The sequence below is a fragment of the Arvicola amphibius genome, chromosome 2 (genome assembly GCF_903992535.2).
Source record: "Arvicola amphibius chromosome 2, mArvAmp1.2, whole genome shotgun sequence".
NCBI lineage: Eukaryota > Metazoa > Chordata > Mammalia > Rodentia > Cricetidae > Arvicola > Arvicola amphibius.
Window position 1 is genome coordinate 55,949,160 of NC_052048.2, and position 22,376 is coordinate 55,971,535.

Genomic DNA, 22,376 nt, shown 5'->3' on the forward strand with positions numbered 1-22,376 from the left:
CCTGGCTAGCTAGCCTGGAACTATGTAGATTAAAATGGCCTCAAACTTACAGAGATACACCTGCCTCCCAAGAGCTGGAAGTACACTATTATGCCTAACCCAATAAGCAAAATTTTAAGTGCTCACTATACTCCAAACAAACGTATAGGACTCAGGGAACACAACAGCAAATGTAACAAAAGTTTTGGTCTTCCTAAAGCTTACTTTTTATGTGATAAAGGGCTAGGCCTAAAGATAATAAACACACAGAGGAATACTGCAAGTGTAGCTGGGGTGGAGGAGGTACGTAAGGAGATACAGGCGGCAGCCATCCTCCCTCCCCCCCCCCCTCTCTGTTTTGTTTTTCAAGACAGGGTTTCTCTGTGCAGCAGTCCTAGATGTTCTGGAACTAGCTCTTGTAGATCAGGCTGATCTCAAACTCACAGAGATCTGCCTGCCTCTGCATCCCAGGTGCTGGAATTAAAGTGTGCGCCACCACTGCCCATCATCTCTGATGTTCTTCTAATTAAAAAACTTCTAATGAAGTTTACCCTCCAAAACCAGATATTGCTAAAGTTTGGTACTACAAATGATCTTATTTTTAACAAATCTAAATAGGCATTGTTCATATTTTCCTTATTTTTTTTTTTAAAAGAGCTTATCTTGTAGCCCAGCCCATCGAGGGAACAAGAAAACTATTATTATTAAGGTATAGAAGTATTTAATATATAAGTATATAATAGTCCTCTTGACTATTAAAGAATTGCTACTGAAGATGTTTAAAAACTAGGCTGTTTCTTCACCTACAAAGCTGTACAGAACTATCCTGGTAAGCAGCTTAGTTTTTACCGAAACTATCCAAACTAAGTATCATGACTCCTATCTTTAGGCCTATTCTTTGATTATTCTAAGTCTCTGCTTACTTGTAATACTGAGCTTAATGCCTCCTTACTTCATTCAAAGGATTAAATCAAGTACAAAGTGTGATGTATTTTAAAATGTACAGCATTCATGTACTTATTTCTTGGAAGAAATCAAGTTCACTGCTCACCCAGGACCAAGGAAGATATCTTCATTCAGCAGCAAATGCTCCATTTCTGATATTTTTGTCAACAAAATGGTTTTATTTTCTAGTTCACTATTTCTAATGACAAGTAAAGGGGTACACTTGCCCAAATCTTTTTAAAGGAATAAACATAGACCTCAAATGCAGTGAAAATTCAAGACAACTGGTATTCTCCACGAAAGAGCAGCATTTCTTTGTGTCAAGACACAGCACAGGTATTATTTTGGCAAATTTCTACATAAGCTATAACTCTCATGCAAGGATGCCAGGTTTCCTCATTTACTCCCTTCTGAGAAACAAGCCCATTAGTCAACTCCTCTCTTATATCTCTACTATAGTCTTACTTTTTCTAACATCAGTTTTATCATAGATTCACAGTATGTATTTCATTTGTTTATTGCTCTTAAGTCACAGCTTATTTAAAGATGTACAACCAGTTGATCTCTCATCCTATCAGCCATGGTAATTAGGCCTGAGCACTAACGTGAAACATGCACTGAAATTGATTGTTTTCTTTTTATTTCTCCTGAATATAGTTACAATATATCATTAGGACACAAATAACTATTTCTATTAATATCATTTTGGAATAATAAAAGTATGTAAAAAAATGCCAATATATAAAGAAGGCACTAGATTTGAAGGAAATGAAATGAATCACAATTCATATTCAATGAATTACATACTAAATCTGAGCTAACTTCTATCTACTTCTTGAATATAAAGCTATGTAATTATTTTTAAAAAATCATTAAGAATAAAAGCTTGGAAGACCCAACAACTTGACTCCCAAAGCTCTTGATTTAATAATTTTATTTTTAGTCTATAGAAATACTCCCACATGTGAATCCACTGAAACATACAAAGATGTTCTTTAAAGCACCACAAACATCTGAAAAAATTAAAAACAACTTAAATATGTATCACAATGGAGTGAACAAATACAGATCCAACCTATGCAACATTACAGCCCAGCAAGAAGAACCAGTATGTCTGCATTTGAGGCCACTAAATCCAACATCAAGTTAACTGATTGATCCTAATGATCAATGGAGCATATGCTTATGTTAAACTTAAAAACTTTGTTTTGGGGGGGCTTGAGGTGTAATTCAGTGATAGAACACTTAAATTATATGTGCATCCATGTGTATAGGGAAGGCTACAAGTTAACACACCAAGCTAAAATATTAAAGAAGTGATCCCAGATACATCAGATGCTGATTGTATTTTAACTAAGGTTAAAATGTAAAGATCACTAATGTAAACTCTAGAACTATAAAACTTGTGAGCTTGGGTTAAATAAAACTATTAGATATAAATCAAAAGTATAAAAAATAAATCAATAAATTAAGTGTTATTAAAATAGAAATCTTTTGTTCTTTAAAATATTTGTCAAGAAAATTAAAAGATCAGACGGCTGGAATAATGATCAGCAGGTAAAGGTGCTTGCTGCCAAAACAGACAACCTGAGTTCACACACCAAGACCTACCTGGTGGAGAGAACTGACTCTTATGGGTTGTCCTTGTGCTGCAGCAAGTGTACATACATATTCTCGGGCACAAGCACACACACAAGGAAAGATTAAGAGAAGGTATCTCCAAATTTTATTTTTTGATGAAGAACACATAAAATCCAGGCTATGTACGCATTATGCTTTAATACCAGACCCAGGAGGTAGAGGAGGGTAGATCTTAAGTTTGAGGCTAGTCAGGGCTACATACCGAACCCTGTCTCAAAAACAAACCAATCAACAGACAAAAAAACCAGTAACAACAAGAAAAAAAAAATCTCTTAAAACGCAGTAAGAGAGCAACTCAAAAAATGGGCAAAAGAACAAACACATCATCAAAGATAATATATGATGGCAAGAAATCACAAGAAAAGATGCTCAACATCAATTGTCAGAAGCAGGTGGTACACATTTGCTACTACACATCTGTCACAAAGCCTCAGATTGCAAATATTGACCATAACAAGAGTTTGCAACAACTCAAAGTCTCCTACACTGCTGACAGGAATATAAAATGACAAACATTTTGAAAAACAATTTAGGACTCAAACTGCATCCTAAATATTTAGGTCTATATTTATAGATTGTGACTGGCTTGGTCAAATTTGTTTCTATAGTGAACAATAATTAATGCAGACCTATGGCTGGTCAAGATGCTAAGAATGAGTGACTGTTGAGTGCTCCATCCTCAAGAGAACATCTATATTGCTCCTTTCAAGGCTCAGGGTTATTACACTGAGGAAGAGGCAGAGAGTGGAAGAAAGCTGTGGAAAATTGTCTTCTAAGATTGACTTTGTACTTATAAACTCATAGCAGCTGTAGTTACCTGTACAGGAAAAGGGTAAGAAGAGGGATTCATGTGTGCCTGGCCCTTCGCCCAGAGAGATACTGGCAGGGGATGGGGTGGAAGTCACTGTTTTCAGTAATGTAGCCACTGATAAGTTACCCAAGTGCCAAAAGATCTGTCACACCACGACCACATAGTGGCTCTAGAGGAAGAGGGTAATGTCTCATTAAGGTTTCTATGTCTGTGATAAGTACCCTAACCAAAATCAAACTGGGGAAGACAGGGTTTATTTTATCTTACACTTCTAGGTAATAGTCCATCACTGAGGGAAGTCAGGGTAGGAATTGAAGGCAGGAACTAAAGTAGAGGCTATGAAGGAACCTCTTACTGGCTTGCTCAGCCTGTTTCCTTATAGCACCCAGGATCACCTATCCAGGGTTGGTACCCCACAGTAATCTAGGTTCCTTCACATAATCATCAAGAAAATGCCCCACAGGCTTGACCACAGGCCAATCTGGTAGGGGCATTTTCGCAACCGAGGTTCTTGCTTCCAAAATAACTCTTTTTGTTGTTGTTGTTGTTGTTGTTTTTTTAATCAAGTTGACATAAAAACTATCTAGCACAGGGATAAGGAGGGTGGAATAATGGGTATAAGCATTATTTATCATATACATGTGCTGGTAAATCTTAAAGCTTAAGTAGAACAAAAAAATTACTTTTTTAAAAGGGTAATTTAAAAAATCCTTCCAAACTTCAAGAGTTTTTTTTTGTTTGTTTGTTTTTCGAGACAGGGTTTCTCTGCAGCTTTTTTTTTAGAGCCTGTCCTGGAACTAGCTCTTGTAGACCAGGCTGGCCTCGAACTCACAGAGATCCGCCTGCCTCTGCCTCCCGAGTGCTGGGATTAAAGGCGTGCGCCACCACCGCCCGGCAAACTTCAAGAGTTTTACAGGCAAATTCTATGAGTATTATAGGAGTGCCAATTCCAATTTCATATAAACTACCAAAGGATAGAAACCGAAGGACCATCCTCTCATCTCATTATGAGGCTACCAATACTAATACCAAACTTAAGAAAAACTCAAAGTTAATCTAATTTACCAACACAGAAGCAAATAAATGTAAGTACAAAGATCAAGTCAAGTTCAGGTTACTGTGGAATACAAGACTTGAACAGCAAAGTCAGTCAAATGTTTCTTGACAAGGATGCCAAGTCATTCAATATGGGAAAGGGCAATTTTTCAGAAAGTTGTGTTAAGAACAATACATACAAAAAGAACGCTGCCTAAACATAAAGCAAATTAAGCCAGCCTACACACCACAATCCCAGAGAATTTAGACAACAATGAGGACACTAAGAGAGACTTACATAGATCTAATCTACAAGGGAAGTAGAAAGTAGAAAAAGATAAGATCTCCTGAGTAAATTGGGAGCCTGGGGACCTTGGGGGAGGGTTGAAGGGGGGAGGGGAGAGTTAGGGAGTGGAGCAGAGAAAAATGTAGAGCTCAATAAATATCAATTAAAAAAGAAGAAAAAAGAAAACAAAAAAGAATGCTGCTAAGTTCATGCCTTAAAATCATAGAAAAGCCTTCATGACATTGGATTTTGCAATAAACCCTTGGATATGATACCAAAATCAAGGAATCAAATGAAAAAATTAGAATTCATCAAAAATAAACTTTTGGTAAGAATAGGTAAAGAAATAAGAATGGAAAAGGTGGGTTGATGGGTACTAAATTATTGAACAAAGTTTAACAGAGCATTACTCAGGTGGTTCACAACCACTTGTAGCTCTAGCTCCAGAGCCTCTGGGGTCACACACCCATACACAAAAATAAATCTTTAAAGGATACTACTGAGAGAATAAAAAAGCAAGCCACAGAAAAGGAGTCATATTTGCAAAGGAAATATACAGTAAGTTTAATAATCAAAAAAGTTAATGAAAAAAGAGACTGAATAGGTATTTATTTATCCAAAGACAACATATATATGATCAATAAACACATGAAGTGTTGCTGGATGTCACTAATTGTTAGGGAAGCACAAATGAAAATCACAGTGAGATACCATTATTTATTAGAATGGCATTTGTCAAAACACAAAACAAGAGCTACCGAGGACATGAAGGTAATACTTGTATGGTCCAGTTGGAAATGAAAAAGGTGTGTTCAGCATGGAAAACAGTAAAGGTAGTCTCTAAAATCTGAAGCACAGAATCATCACATGGTCCAGTAATTTCACTCCTAGATATCTATCCAAACAGAACTGGAAGCAGGCCGCACTCCAGTAGTAAAGAGGTGAAAGAGAAAGAAACCCAAATGTCTATCAGTGGATGAACAAACAAAACATGGTATACAGCTTCAACCCCATATTATTCGGCCCTAAAAAGGAAAGAAGTCATGACGTGTGACAACATACAGCAATCTTATGGGCATTATGGTCACTCAAGTAAGTTAGACAGAAAATGATAATTCCATAATTCTATTAATATGAGCTATCTAGAGTAATCAAATTCACAGAAACAGAACAGTGGTTATTAGGAACATAAGTGGGGAATGGGGGAGGGGAGTTTAAGTATTTAACAGGAACAGAGTTTCTACTTGGGATAAATAATGACAAAGTTCTAGAAATGGGTAGTGTATATACACCAAATGAATACTTAGTCACTGAGCTGGACTTCTGCTTTGCAACTTAGTGTCTATTTTACAGCAATAAAAATGGTTACAATGAGACTCTTAAGATCTGTATATTTTATCTCAAAGAAAAAGATATTGTCTAAATTAATTAAGAACTAACAGGATGAAGACATTTTTTATAAGCAGAAGGTAAATAAAGATAGCAAATTTAGGGGTAAGGACAGGGTGAGGTTCATAAACTTACTATGTTTGGTGCTGCAAGTCTATAGTAATGCTGGCCTAAATTCATATGATATATATGTACTTCTTTGGAAAGAACATGAGAACTTATTTGTCTAGTACCTAAGAGGGCAGAGAAATCAAATTTATTCATAAAAGCTGGACAATCCAAGACTTAGATATCTGACATTGGTGGGATGACTGCTTTCTTCCCTTTTAGGATATGTCCTTACCAGTACTGACTGCTGTTTCAGAGCTGGGAGAGCTCTATTTTAAAACATTCCCTTACACAGAAACAGTTAAGTTTTCTGCAATGAAGATAAAAGCCCTGATGGTAAAAGAGCAATGAAGGTTGTTAAGATTTAGACTTTCTCCACAGATCAAAGAGTGTCTATGAGGCTAGGAGTGGTACCTAGGAGTAAACTTTAGCTAGAATATATGTACAGATCCATGAATATAGCCATGGAGTTGATACTAATGTTAATCTCTTCCCCTAAAGAATTCATGATGGCCTTTTAGGGCAATGTACACACATATCAAATCAGCCTCAACAGGAAATCCTTATTAAATGTAAAATGATCCTGAATACTTGAAAAACCAACAATTATTATCAAAGTAGTTATTCCTATCACAAATTAAAGTAACCAGTACAAACATTTAAACCTCAATATTTTCACAGTTCTGCTATTTCTTTTAAAATATATTTCTATGGGCTGGAGAAATGGCTTAGCAGTTAAGAGAGCACTGGCTGCTCTTCCAGAGGACCTGGGTTCAATCCCCAGCACCCACTTGGCAGCTCACAACTATCTGTAACTCCTGTTCCAGGGGATCTGACACCCTCACATGTAGACATACATGTAGGCAAAACACCAATGAACATAAAATACAAATAATTCATTTAAATATATATATATATATATATATATATATATATATATATATATATATATATTTCTAGAGGTCAGAGAAATAGCTCAGTGGCTAAAAGCACTGGCTGCTCTTCCAGTAAACTGGGGTTCAATTCTTAACACCCACATGGTAGCTCACAACCATCTTTAGTTCCCAGGGATCCAATGCCCTCTTCTGACCTCTGCAGGTATGTACACACATGGTGCACATACATTCAAGCAAAACACACATAGACCCATTCAAACATGTCTTTTCTTTGAATGTCCATTCTTTGGTATATTTGTCTTTGCTTCAAAAATGTAATTAAAAAATGCAAATCTTTTTTTTGAAGGGTACATGGTTGGTTGTAATATAAAACAGGGAGGTTTACAAAAGTACAAAGACCTAGGTCAGATTCTCCTTCTGCTACAATAAGCTCTTGGCCAATAACACGTTTTTGAGGCTTGATTTCTCATCTATAAATTGTAAATAGTAACAGTACCAACTTCAAAAGGTTATCGTCAGAGTTAACCTTACATAGATCCTGGTTTACCAAATATTCAAGTATGCTATAAGTGACAACAGAGCAATGACACTTTTCAAGGGCTGACCTTGACTACACCTTCTACACCTCGTGTTACCCACAGATGCCAAGGTGTATCATGCCTCAACTTTTTGTCTAAGTTTCACCTCATGTTAACTTGCCTAGAATCTGCCACAAAATTCCTCACTCCACTTACCTAAGTCTGATAAATGTTGGTCACCGGAGAGTCATCTAGTGTTATACTTACTGGTACTCCTTATCTGGTGTGGGTCTGGTGAGTACCCTCGTATTTCAGTACTACAGACAGTAGCAATTGGTTAAATAACCTGGTCTACCATTGCACAGTAACAAGTATATAAGAAACTAAGACACAATAGTGCATAATAAGAACCAGATTCTGTTGACTTGGGGCTGAGGTAAATTTTCAAGTTGCCTTATTGTACATAGCCACCCTGCCCATGCAGAAAAATCTTATCAACATCTGCTCTTGCCATTTTACTTTTATTTAGTGTCAGCATCCTTCTTTGGATATGAATTATATGCTGACTTCCTCGGTACTATTTTGAAAACCACAGAGCACACTGATTTCTACCCTTTCAAAAGCAAGGGTGCCAGCTATTGTGCTAGCCCCTGTCACTCACCTCAGCCACCTGCTGGGTCCCCACTCTGTGCTGAACCAGCCCCTCCATATTTGTAGCCATGGTGAAGCAAGATCATTAGAGAACCTGTTTGGAAAGATGCAGCAACTTCTATCAGGTGTGGAAAACCAGGCTACTTGAAACTTATCACTCATCAAAATTCATCTTTGATACTGTCTTACAAGGACTATGCCTTCTGCAGGAGACAAAGCCAACAGGGTAAGCATATCCGGATATGCCATAAAATCAGTGTACCAAAATTTGTAAAAACATTTCAATTAGGAAATTTCTCTTGGCAGATATAAATATGGAGGAATGAGGGACTTTACCTATCAGATCTTGGTTTTGACTGCTGGGTTTACCTCTCAGAGGTGGGAACTACACGTATCTCTTTGGATAGCTCTTGGTCGCAGCACACTGAGTAAAAAGGTGGCTATTCGAGAAAAGTGTGAGGTCAACTTTAGATAGAGTACTAGCTTGTTAGAGTGTTATCAACTAAACCTTTATTACTAGTGGCAATACAAGAAGCAAAACCATGCCCAGCTTACACACTTCATTTACAGGCTGAAAGACAAATGATAATCACCAAAGAGAGACAAAGACTATGTTAACAAGAACAAAGTGCCCATCAATTTATTAATATATATTTGAAACAGGTCCTCACTGTGTAATTCTGGCTGGCCTGGAACTCTCTGTAGACCAGGCTACCCTTGAACTCGAAGAGATCCACACCTGCCTCTGCCTCCCAAGTGCTGGGATTAAAAGAGTACACCACTACACCTGGCTACAGATATATAAATTATTATAAATAATTAAGTTCCTAATTTTCCACTACTAGAAAAAGTATATTTGATGCCATCATTTACAAAACTTGAGGAAGATCATCTAAAGATCAAAAAGCCTGCTAGCCTCCTAGGTCAGAGTCACTTAAACACAGTCACTGCTGATCAAATAGAATCTTCATCTGTTCTGGTCACAAACTAGACAGCTCCCTGAATATCCTCTAAACACACTTTTCAATAAATTTAGAACCACATAGAAGCCAGGTTTATTTGGGACAATTCATTATCATCTAGGCAGGTCCCAGGTTGAACAAGAAAACAAGCTCTAGCAGAATTATGTTAAAATTTTGCACATAAAAACCGTAAGTGTTACTGCACAATATATCTGCTTTTATTTTTTTTTTTTTTAATTTTTTTTTTTTTGGTTTTTCGAGACAGGGTTTCCCTGTAGTTTCTAGAGCCTGTCCTGGAACTAGCTCTTGTAGACCAGGCTGGCCTCGAACTCAGAGATCCGCCTGCCTCTGCCTCCCGAGTGCTGGGATTAAAGGCGTGCGCCACCACCGCCCGGCTGTAACTTAAATTTTTAACTTCTTGATCCATCTTCCCATTGGTTGAGTTTGATGAATGAGGCACAGACATCAATTTGCCAGCACCATGCACTGAACAATGTATTCTTTTCATTACTGAACTGTAACACCAAGCCTACCGTAACTCAAGTTTCCTTCTGAGTATGGATATAATGCCAGGCTCTCTATTCCACTACTGGCTATTTACCTTTCTATTTATTTCCACCATTATTTCACCGTCACACCTTTACAGGTCTTGTCCACTTCCTGGACCATCTCTTGAATTCCCATAATTCTTGATCTCAATGTTGGTTTTCTACCTCCCAAGCAACTTCAGCCATCAACTGCTAAATAAAAATGAAAGAGGAGGAATGTATGCCTCCTGAAAAGACAAGCAGAGATGGTGAGAGTAAGAGCAGAGAAACTGCAGACAACCACAATTCCAACTGAGAGCCTTACATCCAACTGGAACAGACCGGGGGAGGGGCGTGTCAAAACTGGTTCTGATTTAACCATGTTAGAAAATATGTTGTCATAAACCAAAACAAATGGAAACTTCGTTTTGTAGGACAAAACAATGCAAAAAGAAAGCAAAATAAAATATCAAGTGATGTCAGGAAGCAGGACTGTGGGGGTGCTTTTAACTCAGTGCTCCTGAAATAAAGATAATGTGGACAAGATTCTCTCACCATGATACAACCACAGGACAGCCCACAGACAAAAGTCATATGGGAAGAGAAAGGTCAGAGTCTTTGGAGCAAAATATGGACCACCAGTTTTCAATTAGAGGACATCTCCCTTCCAAAAATGACAAGCTTCAAAGAACAGTGGTAAACTGAATACTTATAGTCACTAACTTCATAACTGAAATCTAGAAACAACAAAACACCAAAACTAAAATCTATTATTACAGAGGCAGGCTTTTAGGACCTGGGAGACCTCAAGGTGTGGTTCAGCAATAGAGAGCCTGCTTAGCATGCCCAAGGCCCTGGGTTTGATCCCAATCACCGCAAAGAGAAACAGCTTTTAAGGAAAGCCTTCTTGGCTTCTGGAGGTAAGCTTAGCAAGACCAATAGTAACCAACAGCTGTTGTTGTATTAATATGCACTGTGGACAGAACACAGCTAGTTCTGGTGATAGAGAAACGTAAAGATTGCTAGCTAATCTCAGACTGTACCCAGAGATATGCTGCTAGAAGAAAATCCAACTAATTGTCAGAAAAGTCATAAAGACACAGCACCGCAAGAAAAAACATGTAAAGTTCCTAGTCCCAACAACCCTTATTAAGTAATTGCTATGACCAGACAATGAGCTGAAGGTTGAGAATTAACAAAATAAGGGAGTCCTTGATGAATCTGATACAATTTAAAGGCTATGGTTAGTGTCCCAAGAAAGAAGTAACTCCTTCTGCTGGAGGAACTAACATGAAAATCTTAAAAAATGGATAACTGAGAGGCCTCAGTGAGTAAAAGCAGCCTTGCCCTCGAGCCTGACAACCTGAGTTAATTCCCAGGATCTACATGGTAAAAGGAAAGAAACAACTCCCTCAAGTTGTCCTCTATGTGCATGCTCTCCTTCTCTGCACAAATACAAAATTAAAAATCTTAAAGATATATTTAAGCTAGGAGTTGAAAAGTAGAAATTTATCAAAGAAAGGGAAAGTGGAGAATATTCTAAGCAGACAGTTTTGTTCTTAAGAAACTAGAAGGTCTGACATAGAATAGGGTATTTGAGGGACAGCAAACAACATGCCAAAAACTATGTGAGAGGTCAGAGGCTGACACTGTGGATGCTGGGGGAACCATCAATAGTTTTAACATGATCATATCTGATCCTCAACGAAAGAAATTCTTTTATGATAGCAGGGTAGAGGTGACATAAAATTACAGACAGGGGCCAGTGAGGTATCCACAACAGTACGAAATGAAGGTAGATCCTTAAATTTAATTTAAACCAATGAGTTTATCCAGGACAGCACATGATTGACAGCAGGGCACAATAAGTAAAAACTGGTGCAGACCACAGGGTAATAGAACACAAACTCTTCCAGACTCACAAAAGACTGACAGCTGATGAAACCCTGTCTTCAGTTAAGCAGGCTTACTGATGACCCTAACACAGTGAACCAGGCTCTTGATGGAGAACACCTGGTCTCTCTCAGTGGCCAGAAAGTGTAGCTATACCACTCAGAAACACAAAAACTGCCTTTAGTAACAGGAGTCTAGGATCCTATCTTTCCTTCCATGAACAAGAGATTCAGATCACTCATGCTTATGTACTGCATACCTGATGCAGAACTTCACAACAGTCAAAGTGCCTACTGTCCTAAGCAAGTCTCCCCTGGGTTCTGAAGCTCAAACACTAAGCTGATCTAATACTAACCACATCAGACTGTCAAGACTAGGTAAAATGTTTATATTGGGCCTAGAACTCTCAGTATGTTGCAGCTACTATTTGTTTGAAGGTGCTACTTTTACCTTCTCAAAAAAAAAAATCTGTCAGCAGAAACTAAAGCTGTGAAACAAGATCTACCTGAGACTGAACTATAAGTACATTATACAAAAGTCAAGAGGCAACTGTAATTCACACTGTTAAACTGCAAGTTGGGCAAAATGAAAGGGCTGAATTAGGGTATAATCTCAAATAATTAAAAACAAATCAGGGCCAGGCATAGTGTGCCCGCCTTTGAACCTAATACCCAGGAGGCAGAGGCAGGTAGATCTCTTAAGTCTGAAGCTAGCTTGATCTACATACATAGTGGCTTCAAGATCAGCAATCATAACGTTGTAAGACCCTAACTAAAAAAATATCTAATGAACATCTGAAAGACACAAGGGGGTGGCTGAAAAGATGGCTCAGCTGTTAAAGAGCACTGGCTGTTCTTCCAGAGGTCTTGAGTTCAATTCCCAGCAACCACATGCTGGCTCACAACCATCTATAATGAGATCTGGTGCCCTCTTCTGGACTGCAGGGATACATGCAGGCAGAACACTGTATAATTAATAAACAAACAAATATTTAAAAAAAGAAAGATACAAAGGGAAGGGAAGATGGGCAGGTAGGCAGGCTGGTTGAGATGGCATATACCTTTAATCCCAGCATTTAGGAGGTAGAGGCAAGTGAATGCCTGTGAATTGACCATCCTGATCTACATAGTGTATTCCAAGTCAGCCAAAGTTACATAGAAAGAAATGGATTAAATAAAAATGCTGCAGGATCCCCAGCGGCTACAGTAGCAGTCCCCGAGTGGGGGCAGGCAGTGGGCCCCAGTCCCAGGCAGGGAATCGCGTGGTGGGTGAGAGACCTCCATGGGGCAGCCAGTCCCACAAAGAGTGACAGGCGGATAGACACACCATGAGACCACACCACAGGTCTCCAAAGGCAGCTGGTCCCGGGCAGTGGGCCTGAGACAGAGACATGGATAGGCACATCATGCAGAGTGAGGTTGGATATTTATTCAGTGGGTTATGGAAGGGGAAGGGAGAAGGGAAGAAGAGGAGAGGGGGGATGGAGAGAGGGAGGGGGAGGGAGGGGGGAGGGAAAAGGAAAATGAAGAAAGGCCTGGGGCGGGAGAAGTGGGAAGTGGGGAGAGGTAGAAGCTGCCTCTTTGAGAGGGAGAAGGAAAAGGGGAACAGGCAGGAAGGAAGATCTGCCTGCTTCAGCGGATGGGGGAGGGATGGGCGTGGCTTGTCTCTTAAAGAGACAGAGCCGATCATAATACCTGTCTCACAAAAAAAAAAAAAAAAAAAGAAAAGAAAGAAAAAAGAAAGAGGAAAACGAAAGATACTACAGGTTAGAATTTCTTAGTATAGTTTAAGTATGTTCTGTTAGAAACCTATTTATATTCATAAGAAAATAAAAATCCGGGAAATCACAGACTATATCAAAACAGGATTTGAAATTAAGACATGAAAAATCCAGGTTCTGTATAATACAACTGTTCTTCAATAGAAAACATGTTGCTTAGGTGCTTCTTAAGCCAAGTTTAGATCAATACCCAGACATCAAAATCCTGATAATTTTTAAGACTCAAAATCACTTAAGTCTCTGGGTCATGTGATTTCCTGCCCACCACGGCCATACAAAGGAAACTAGTTTCTTCCAGTAAGTAAAAGGAGAAATGATATCCATGTGGGGGGGATGGGGTAGAACAAAGAAGGGAGAGCAAAACAAGAGCTCTCAGAGCCCTGTTGTTCCTATGCTACTGGGGCACTGCTAAAGATTTCTGTGTGAAGACTGCTCCTAAATTTGCACACTGTGGGTTGGCTTCCTCATCCTACCAAAGACCCCAGTGTAATAATGGAGACACCAATTGTTTCTGTTAGTGTATGTCTGGGTAGACAACTGGAATAGCAGGACAAACTTCTGGGCACGTATAACATATTTTGTGTCAAATTATGCATGTTTTGATCTTCAGCACATATAAGCTCAAACAAGGAAGCCAGGAGAACAAACTCAAAAGTAAACTTAAAGTGATCCAGCTGCTAATGAAGTGCTAGGCTTCCATCTCATCTCTCTCTGACTCACACTACTGCCTCTAGATCACAGCACTCTTCAAAATAACTTCCCAAGAAAAAGAAAGAAAACCAGAAATAGTAACCAATCTCTTTAATTCACAGGCTGGAACATTTAATAACAAATATAAACAACTACCAATTCCTAAATGTGACATACTTCATTACTGCCATCAGGAATTTATGATCCAGCTCTACCACAATTTCTTAGGAATTCAAACATACTTTTAATATTTTAGCTACACATTTACTGAACTACAACATACAAATACACAAGTGTTCAAGCTGTAAACATTGTGATGACAGTCTACACCAGAAAACAAAAGCACCAGCAGCCTGAAGTCTCTGATGCACCTCCCCCGTTGTCACTAACTTTTCCTTTGTTCTCCTAATATCTATTATCAAGGAAAAATTTTGCTTGCTTTTGAACTATATGTAATATACGTTAGGTCTGACTTCTCTTGTTCATCACTACAAGCCACTCATTTACAGCTTTTGAGTTTTCAGCTTGTTTCTAGTCTGGAGCTCTTATGAGCAGTGTTTACACATTCCTTATGGTAACTGAGATCTTGTCCTGGCTTGTCTCTAACTCTGTTATCCTCCTGTCTTCTGGTGGATTCTCTGGTGGAATCAATGGTGTAAACTACCATGCCCATCAGACCTTACTTTTTATTTGTGGTGCTAGAGACTGAACTCAGGTCTTCATACATGCTAAGTGTGGGGGCCAGCCATGATAAGCTAAGTATGGTGGACAGGTCACCTAAAGGAAATTCTTTATTTCCAACCATTATCACCTGCCAGAGTAGAACTCTGGTCCTCAATAAATTAAATAAGAAGCCTGAGTCTCCGTGGTTACCCTGAAGCAATACCTGGTAGCAGGAAAGAACCACAAGCTAAAATAACCCAACCCCCACCCAAGAGCAGACCATTCAAAGGAAATGCCTGGCATTCCAAGCTCTGTAGAGACACCTGCCAGCTCACATTCACCAGAACACCTTAGACAAATATCAGCCAATCAGGGGTCCTGAACCTCGGAGACCCCTCACCCCCACCTTTACTACTGTAAAAAAACCAATTCTAATTGAGCGCGGGGCTCTCGGGTTATTCCAATACATTGGACATGCGGAGAGACCGAGTTTGCAAACTTGATTAAAATAAAGGCTCTTTCCTTGTTGGCCTTGAGGGAACTTGGGCATAACACTAAGTACAAATTCTACCACTGAAATTCACTCCCAAGCCCTTTTATTTATTTTCATTTACTTCTGGCCTTCAGGCGTAAGTGCAGGCAGGACACTATATACATAATTCTTTTTTTAAAAAAAATCCTATACTGCCGGGTGGTGGTGGCACATGCCTTTAATCCCAGCACTTGGGAGGCAGAGGCAGGCGGGTCTCTGAGTTTGAGGCCACCCTGGTCTGCTGAGCAAGTTCCAGGACTCCTTCCATAGCTACTGAGAAACCCCATCTCAGAAAAAAAAAAATCCTATCGTGTGTAACAGGAATATGAATTTCAGATGATGATCACACAGAGAAGAAAAAAGTCAGCTGGGATATAATGACACACGCCTTTGATCACTGCACTGGTGAGGCAGAGGCAAGTAGATCTGAGAGTTTCAGACCAGCCCAGAGTCTCTAAATAAATAAATAGGAAATGAGCAATAAAGCAAGACACTAAAATGGAAGGAGTTTATATCAGATATGAGGCTGGTTTCAAAGAACTTCAACACCAATTCCCACTCTGTTTTTCAAAACAGGTTTGCAGGCCTAGAACTCAATTATATGGCCCAGACTGTCTCCACTCCTCTCATTCACTTCTTACCCCTTCACAGATGGTCCCTGCTGATATTTATTGAAACCATATTGGTCTTCACTCTGATGCTTAAAACAACCTCTGGAGCAAATGGCACCTAGGAGAACTCCAAGACAAATACCCAAAGATAATTCTCGTATGTGGAGTCACTCAAACAAGACACAGGCCGGCTCCTCACCACAGGCTCACCTTTCTTGTCTGCCTTCACCGGGGCAACTCCTCACCCAACTCTCTCCCATCTTAGTGCTGGCTCCCTTTCTCCCAGTGTACAAATATATAAACCTCAAAAAGGCTGCTTATCAAGTTTCTGGACGCCACAGCCCAAACTCCTTCTACCACATCAGGTCACTTGGCCCCTTGAAGACAACATTAAAAATTTCCCCACACAAGACCTGCCTATAGTCCCAGCAGCTCAGGAGGATCACTAAGGGCCAAGGTACAACAACAATCTCAAAACAACAGAATTAAACATAAAACAAAAACAAAACAAAACAAAAAACCCTCAAAATTCCTAGAATTACTCTTCTAAGTGAAGAAACTATAGACATAGACCCTACCACAAACTTCAATACAGAGCTCTCATTATGCAGCCCTAGCTGGCCTGGAACTAATGCAGAGCAGGCTAGCCTAGAATTCAGAGATACTCCTGCCTCTGCCTTTTATGTGTGGGAATCAGTCCTGCGACACCACCACACCTGGCTGGGTCTCTTCATTAAGGTATGAATGACTACAGACTGACAAGGTGTTAGATACCGAGTGAATGAGGGAAAATGGCAGCTGCATATTAGGTAGCTGTGTCTCCTATTAAAATGCCCCTTAGTGGTTAAACTTCAAACGGGCTGTTCTTGCTATATCAGAAACTAAGACCTTTCTCACACGTGTACATGAAGCAAGGGTCTGCATCCTCAAAATATCTGATATCACAGTATCAATCGCATTGTGATTTTGACATCTCCAGCTTTTGGAAACAGAAAGTCCAAAAGGAAAAGTCACCATGCTTTGGGAGGGAAAAAAGAGGTCACTTTACTCCATGAATATTCTATCACCTCATAAATATTCAGGAAAAGCTTAAAATTCACAATGTAGAATGAACTGGGCTGCAAGTCACTTTGGGACAGCCTACCAATATCTTTTTTTGGTAGTGTTTGCTCAGCGTAACTTAAACAGTTTCTTGAAACATCCAAAAGAAAGAATTAAAACTGTGACTGCTAATATTATTTAAAAAGGCACTGTTGTTTTATTTCAAATATTTGTACCCTTTTTTTTTGGGGGGGGGGACAGGATCTATTATATAGCCCAGGCTGGCCTCAAACTCTCTGTGTAGCCAAGGATGCCACTGAACTTCTGATTCTGCCTCCACCTCCCCAATGCACCACTACAACAGGTTTATACAGTGTTAGGAATGGAATTTGAGGCTTCTTGCATGCTAGCTAGCCCTTCCTACTATATTATATACAAATATCTTAGTTATCAAATATCAAATTTTCCAATGGAAGCCTGACATAGTTTGTAAAATTTGCTTTTCACTTTGGTAAACAATTAAAATGAGGTTTCAAATAACTTCATGTCATCAATCAATTTTATCTCTGGGAAAAATAAAAATGTAAAAAGAATGTCTACTGAAGTCCAATTCAAATTCCCTGCAAAGTAGATCAGACATTTTATTGTTGTTTGTGCTATCCCAGCTGCCAAATAACCATTCCTAAAAAGGCACCAATTAAACATGCAGCACTTAGCTATCAGCAGTATCATCAATTAACAATTTACTCGCCAAAAAGTGTCGGGCATTCTGTTAAGTACTAGATGCATAATGATTTGCAAAATAAATCTGGCTGCCTAAAGCTAATACTGTACTTGTGATGCTAGACATTAATCAAGCAATCACATATGGGAGTAATTGCAAAGTGAGATAAAAGCTATAAAGGAAAAGAACACAATATAAAGAATCTGTCCTAGAACGGCATTGGGAACCAAGAAGGATGTCCCCAGAAAGGCATGCTCTGGCGTAGATGTGCATGACTAGGGCTGGGGAAGGAATATGAGGGGCAGGCATCTGATATCAGGGTGAAAGGCCTGCAGAAGATAGACGGTAAACCACCTTGTCAAAGAAGATAGTGGGTGAGTGTGTGTCAAGAGCACAGAGAACTATGCGGCCCCAGGATAAGAAAACCACGACAAGCATCAGTAGGGCTCACTACTGTAACTTGCAAATTATAAAGCACGCCATATTTTTGTTATTACTACTGGGTCCAAAGTTTCCTAAATAAACTTTTGTATTGGATACTAAACAACTATTGGAAAACAGGAGTCAAAACCCAGTGCTTCAATGCAGTGCTTTTGCTCCTTCCTACACATGCCAATGTCCTGAACAGATAACTACTGTTTCATAATGTTTTATGTTCAGTACATACTATACACCAGGCACTATAAACTATTTACATAAACTCATTTAGTCCTCAATCCTGGAGGGAGGGTTCTATTATTGTACAGATAAGAATACTGAGGCTCAGTTAAGTAACTTGCCCCAAATCATACAGCTTAGTAAACTGAGCTATTAATCACTATGATTAACGTCTACTTTGTGTGCATTCAAAGTTGGAAAGAAAAGAATTCACGTGTATGGACTAAGGAGCACATATTAGGGATTCATGGCTCAGTCATCTTCGTACTCCGGCCTAGCGCTAGAGCATTAGTGGAGTTCAGCAGATACCTGACAGCTTCAAAGGGGCATAAAAAACTGACAAAGGCTTTAAATCTGGAAGTAAAGTGGTTTTTCTGAGGCTCTCCCTCCAAGCCAGGCGTTCACGTCCAAAGCCTTCCCTTCCCATGTTCAAGCCCGCTCTCTGGAACCCTGCTCTTTTCCTGAACTCGATTCCCAGAGAAGGCCTCCTTCCCGGTCCTCCAGGCTAAACTAATGCCCTCTCGACTCCTTCAGCACATTATCCAGTTTCTCCCGTGGAATTGACTACCCTTTGAGCCTTGGCAACCTCCCCTCCCCGCCAGCATCCAACCCTCTGGGAGCGAATGGCTCCGTGACCAGCTGAAAATCCGGATGGATCCCCAGCGCCAAAAACTAAGTGCGTCTGTGTTGAAGGAACGAAGAGGAAGAGAATCACCTCAAGTTTTCCACTCCGGTCGGTTCCATATCGTATTTTTTCCACAACACCATTTTAGAGCTAGGGATGTTACTCAATGGTAGAGCCGGCCCCAGCACCACAATAAAAAGAAAAAAACAGCTAACACCACCATTTGCAAATGACTTTGCGGCTCGAAGAGGAGCCTGGACTCCATTTTCTGAGAACAGGCCCTCAAACAATGCTGAGGAGAGAGGCGCAGATTGGCCAAAGCATCTGACGTCCCGATTTCTCTGACTGAAACCGAGCCCGCGAGAGGGACTCCGTGCAGAAGCAGGAGGCCAGCGCGAACCCAGAAGAGCCTCCGCGTGCCGACGAGCTCTTCCCTCCGGGCCGCGCCATAGGTTCAAAAGGCGTCATCGGCTCCCCGGCCCGAGCCCCCACCGCCTTCCCCCGCGAGGCTGGCCCTCCCGGCCTCACGCCCCTCACCGACGGCCCCCGGGGACCTCCCTCTCCCGCCCGGACCAACCAGCACAGCCCCGGGGCGGCGCCGCGGGCCGCGACCCTCCCGTCGGGGGGCGATTGGCCAGCCCGGCCGTCACTCAGGAGGTCGCGCCCTGCCCACGCCTCCCTCCCTTGCACGCCACCCTCCCAGTCAGGAAAAAACGGCGGTTGGGCCAGGGTGGCAGCCAACGGCAGGCGGGGAGCGCCGGGGTGAGAAGCGGGGAAGCACAGGAAGAAGCCGGCAGGGCAGGCCAGGCGCGCGCGCCGAGGGGAACCCGCCCGGCCGGCGCCGCGGGGACAAGATGGCGGCGCTGGCGGAGGGCCAGGCGTGAGGCGGGGCCGCGGACATTTCCCCCCCTCCGCCCCCGCGGCGCGCGCGGCCGGCCCGGTCAGGCCAGCGGCTCGCAGGGCTCCGCTGCGGGCGGGGAGAGGAGTGGAAGAGAGGGGAGGGGAGGGCGCGGCCCGGCCCACTATGCAAAGCGCCCGCCGCCGCCGCCGCTACCGCCCCGTGGCAAAGGTAAAAGGCCGCGTTCGGCCTCCGCGGCCTCCATGGCGGCGCAGGCCCGCCCTCCGCCGCGCCGCGCCGCGGCCCTGCCCCGCGGGCTTGCTCTTACCTCAGGCTCTGGCGCCACAACAGTCGCGGAGCAGGTCCCGTGTCTGCGGCGGGCGCCCCCGGCACGGAGGGCAAGACGCGGAGCCGGGCGGGCGCCGGAGGGCAGGAGCCTGGGGGGGAGGCTCGGGCGGCCGGGACGCCGCGGCGGGCCGGTGCGGAGCGGGGCGGCGGGCCGGGCCCTGGCGCCGCCGGGGTCGCGGAGGGACCGCGCTTTGTTATTGTTTTTGTCAGTGAAAGGTCAGAGTTCGTGACCCCGGTGCCGCTGCCGCCGCCGCCCGCGCGCTGGGAGGAGGAGGGCGAATGTTCCTCTTCCTCTTCCCGGCGCCAGCCTCACCGCGGCGGCGGGGGGCGGGCGAGCACGCGATTGGCTGAGCGCGCGCGTGCACCGGAACGCCGCGGCTGCCGCCGGAGCTGAGGGCCGCGGGCCTGGGCCGGGCAGGTGTGGCGGCTCCCGCAGGCCCCGTTCGCCAACTCAAGAAACGGCCCGCGGCTGGCGCCGAGCCGGGAGGTAGCGAGCGGGCAGTTTCCGGTACCGGCTTCGGGTGGACGGGAGATTTTGTGTTTTAAAGCTCCCGGGACGCGCTAGCTTCTGGCGGGACCAGGCAAGTGTGCTGACGCCCCGGGCCCGGTTTTTAAAATAGCTGTTCAACCTTGGCACGCGACCTTGAGGAGGGGTCCCGCGCCCCTCCCCTTCGCCATCTCGGCACGCACTGAGTGCGTTCCGGAAGCCTCTGGCCCCTTGATATCACAACTTCTGGGTTATAGTTCTCAAGTTAGTTTTGATTGGGCTTGGGGAGGTGCCGGCGGTCCTCGGTGCCTGCCCGCAAATGTTCAGCCATTCCCGCACGCTTTCCGTGGTGTGTAGGTAGTATACGCTATCAGCTGATCACTCCTCCCCCTTCTTGCTCATTAGAAATAAAAGCCTCAAGATACTAGGTTAACCAAATGTTGCGTTAGACGGGCTTTCATCAGGGTTACTCCAGCTCTGAGTATTCTGGCCGTAATCTTAGTTGAATTTCTATTTGGTGTCATGTGTGTTTTTTTTTTTTTTTTTTTTTTTTTTTTTTTTTTTTAAACGCACTTCCCTGTTCTCCCCTCACCTAGAAAAGTGGAGGTGTATCTCTGTGCCCTACGGACCCTGGAGCTTTAGAAGGAACCTCCACGGGATCTGATGAAATGGCAAGGAAGTTCTCCTCATTTATAGGACATGTGACCCAGGGAGCTCAGTGTCATGCCTGAGGTAGCCCACATATAAATCTGTATACAAATCTTTGTAAATATGGAACGCTCTGGTATATACTCTTCCAAGAATTTGTTTGTAATGCTAAATAATACTTAGAGACATAGTGTAAAAATTCACATTAAATGAGGTTTTGGGAGGAACATTACAATTGTACAAGGTTTACAAATAAACCGTAATGAATGCACCTATCTTGGCTTATAGTTTTCATTTTCTTCAGTTAATCTGGCTCTGCAAATGTACCTTTTTCTTTTTCTTTTTTTTTTTTTTTTTCTGTTTTTCGAGACAAGGTTTCTCTGTGTAGCTTTGGAGACTGTCCTGGAACTAGCTCAGTAGACCAGGCGTGCCTCACACTCACAGAAATCCGCCTGCCTCTGCCTCCCGAGTGCTGGGATTAAAGGTGTTCGCCACCACCACCATTCTTAGACTGCCACTTCAACACAGGAACTGGATGGAATCCACATTAAGTAACCAAACCAATAATGTATGCACAGTAAGCAAAACCAGGGCTCCTATCAGCCATTTTGAAGCTACTAGTTGGTGGAGTTGGCGGCATTTGCAGTAATATTAAGTAGCTTTTTAGGTAAATTGTAACAACTTTTCTCTTGAAAATAGCACATGAATACATCTGTACATATACATTGTTAGCAAGTAGCGAACTCAGCAAGACTTTGTAACCTTTTAATACATTTTAGGGTCTCGTAGAAAATGGCACCTCCTAAGGAGGATTATATTGGTTATAAGCTTACCTGGTGGTTTCTGTTACCATCCACATTTGAATTTGTAGTGCTTTTATTTAGAAACAGGATCTCACTGTGTTTTAGCTGACTTAGAACTCTATTTTTAAAAGGTGTGATGGTGCACCCTTTTAGTTCCAGCACTTGGGAGACAAAGGCAGGCCAATCTCTGAGTTCAAGATCAGCCTGCTCTACATAGTTCCAGGACAGCCAGAGTTATGTAGAGAGAACCTTTGGGGGATTGTGGACGGACTGGTCTCAACTCACAGC

At 42.2% G+C, this 22,376-nt stretch overlaps 1 protein-coding gene across 5 annotated transcripts in view; it reads right to left on the minus strand.

The window, feature by feature from the left end:
• The window catches only part of Nr2c2 (nuclear receptor subfamily 2 group C member 2), a 71,721-nt gene extending 51,453 nt beyond the window's left edge, over positions 1 to 20,268 (minus strand). Inside the window, exons 1-2 of one of the 5 annotated variants that reach the window (XM_038317876.1) lie at positions 20,131 to 20,268; positions 8,270 to 8,353 (exon numbers count right to left, since the gene is read on the minus strand). Coding sequence is in view for 1 of the 5 variants with exons in the window: in XM_042054429.1 (XP_041910363.1) it covers positions 8,270 to 8,329 (60 nt within the window). In the remaining 4 variants the exon portion in view is untranslated. Of the gene's footprint in view, positions 1 to 8,269; positions 8,354 to 19,054; positions 19,443 to 20,130 lie in introns of those variants that run through there. The other 4 variants (XM_042054429.1, XM_038317877.1, XM_038317878.1 and 1 more) reach the window with 4 other exon arrangements.
• Positions 20,269 to 22,376: the final 2,108 nt, after the last annotated feature.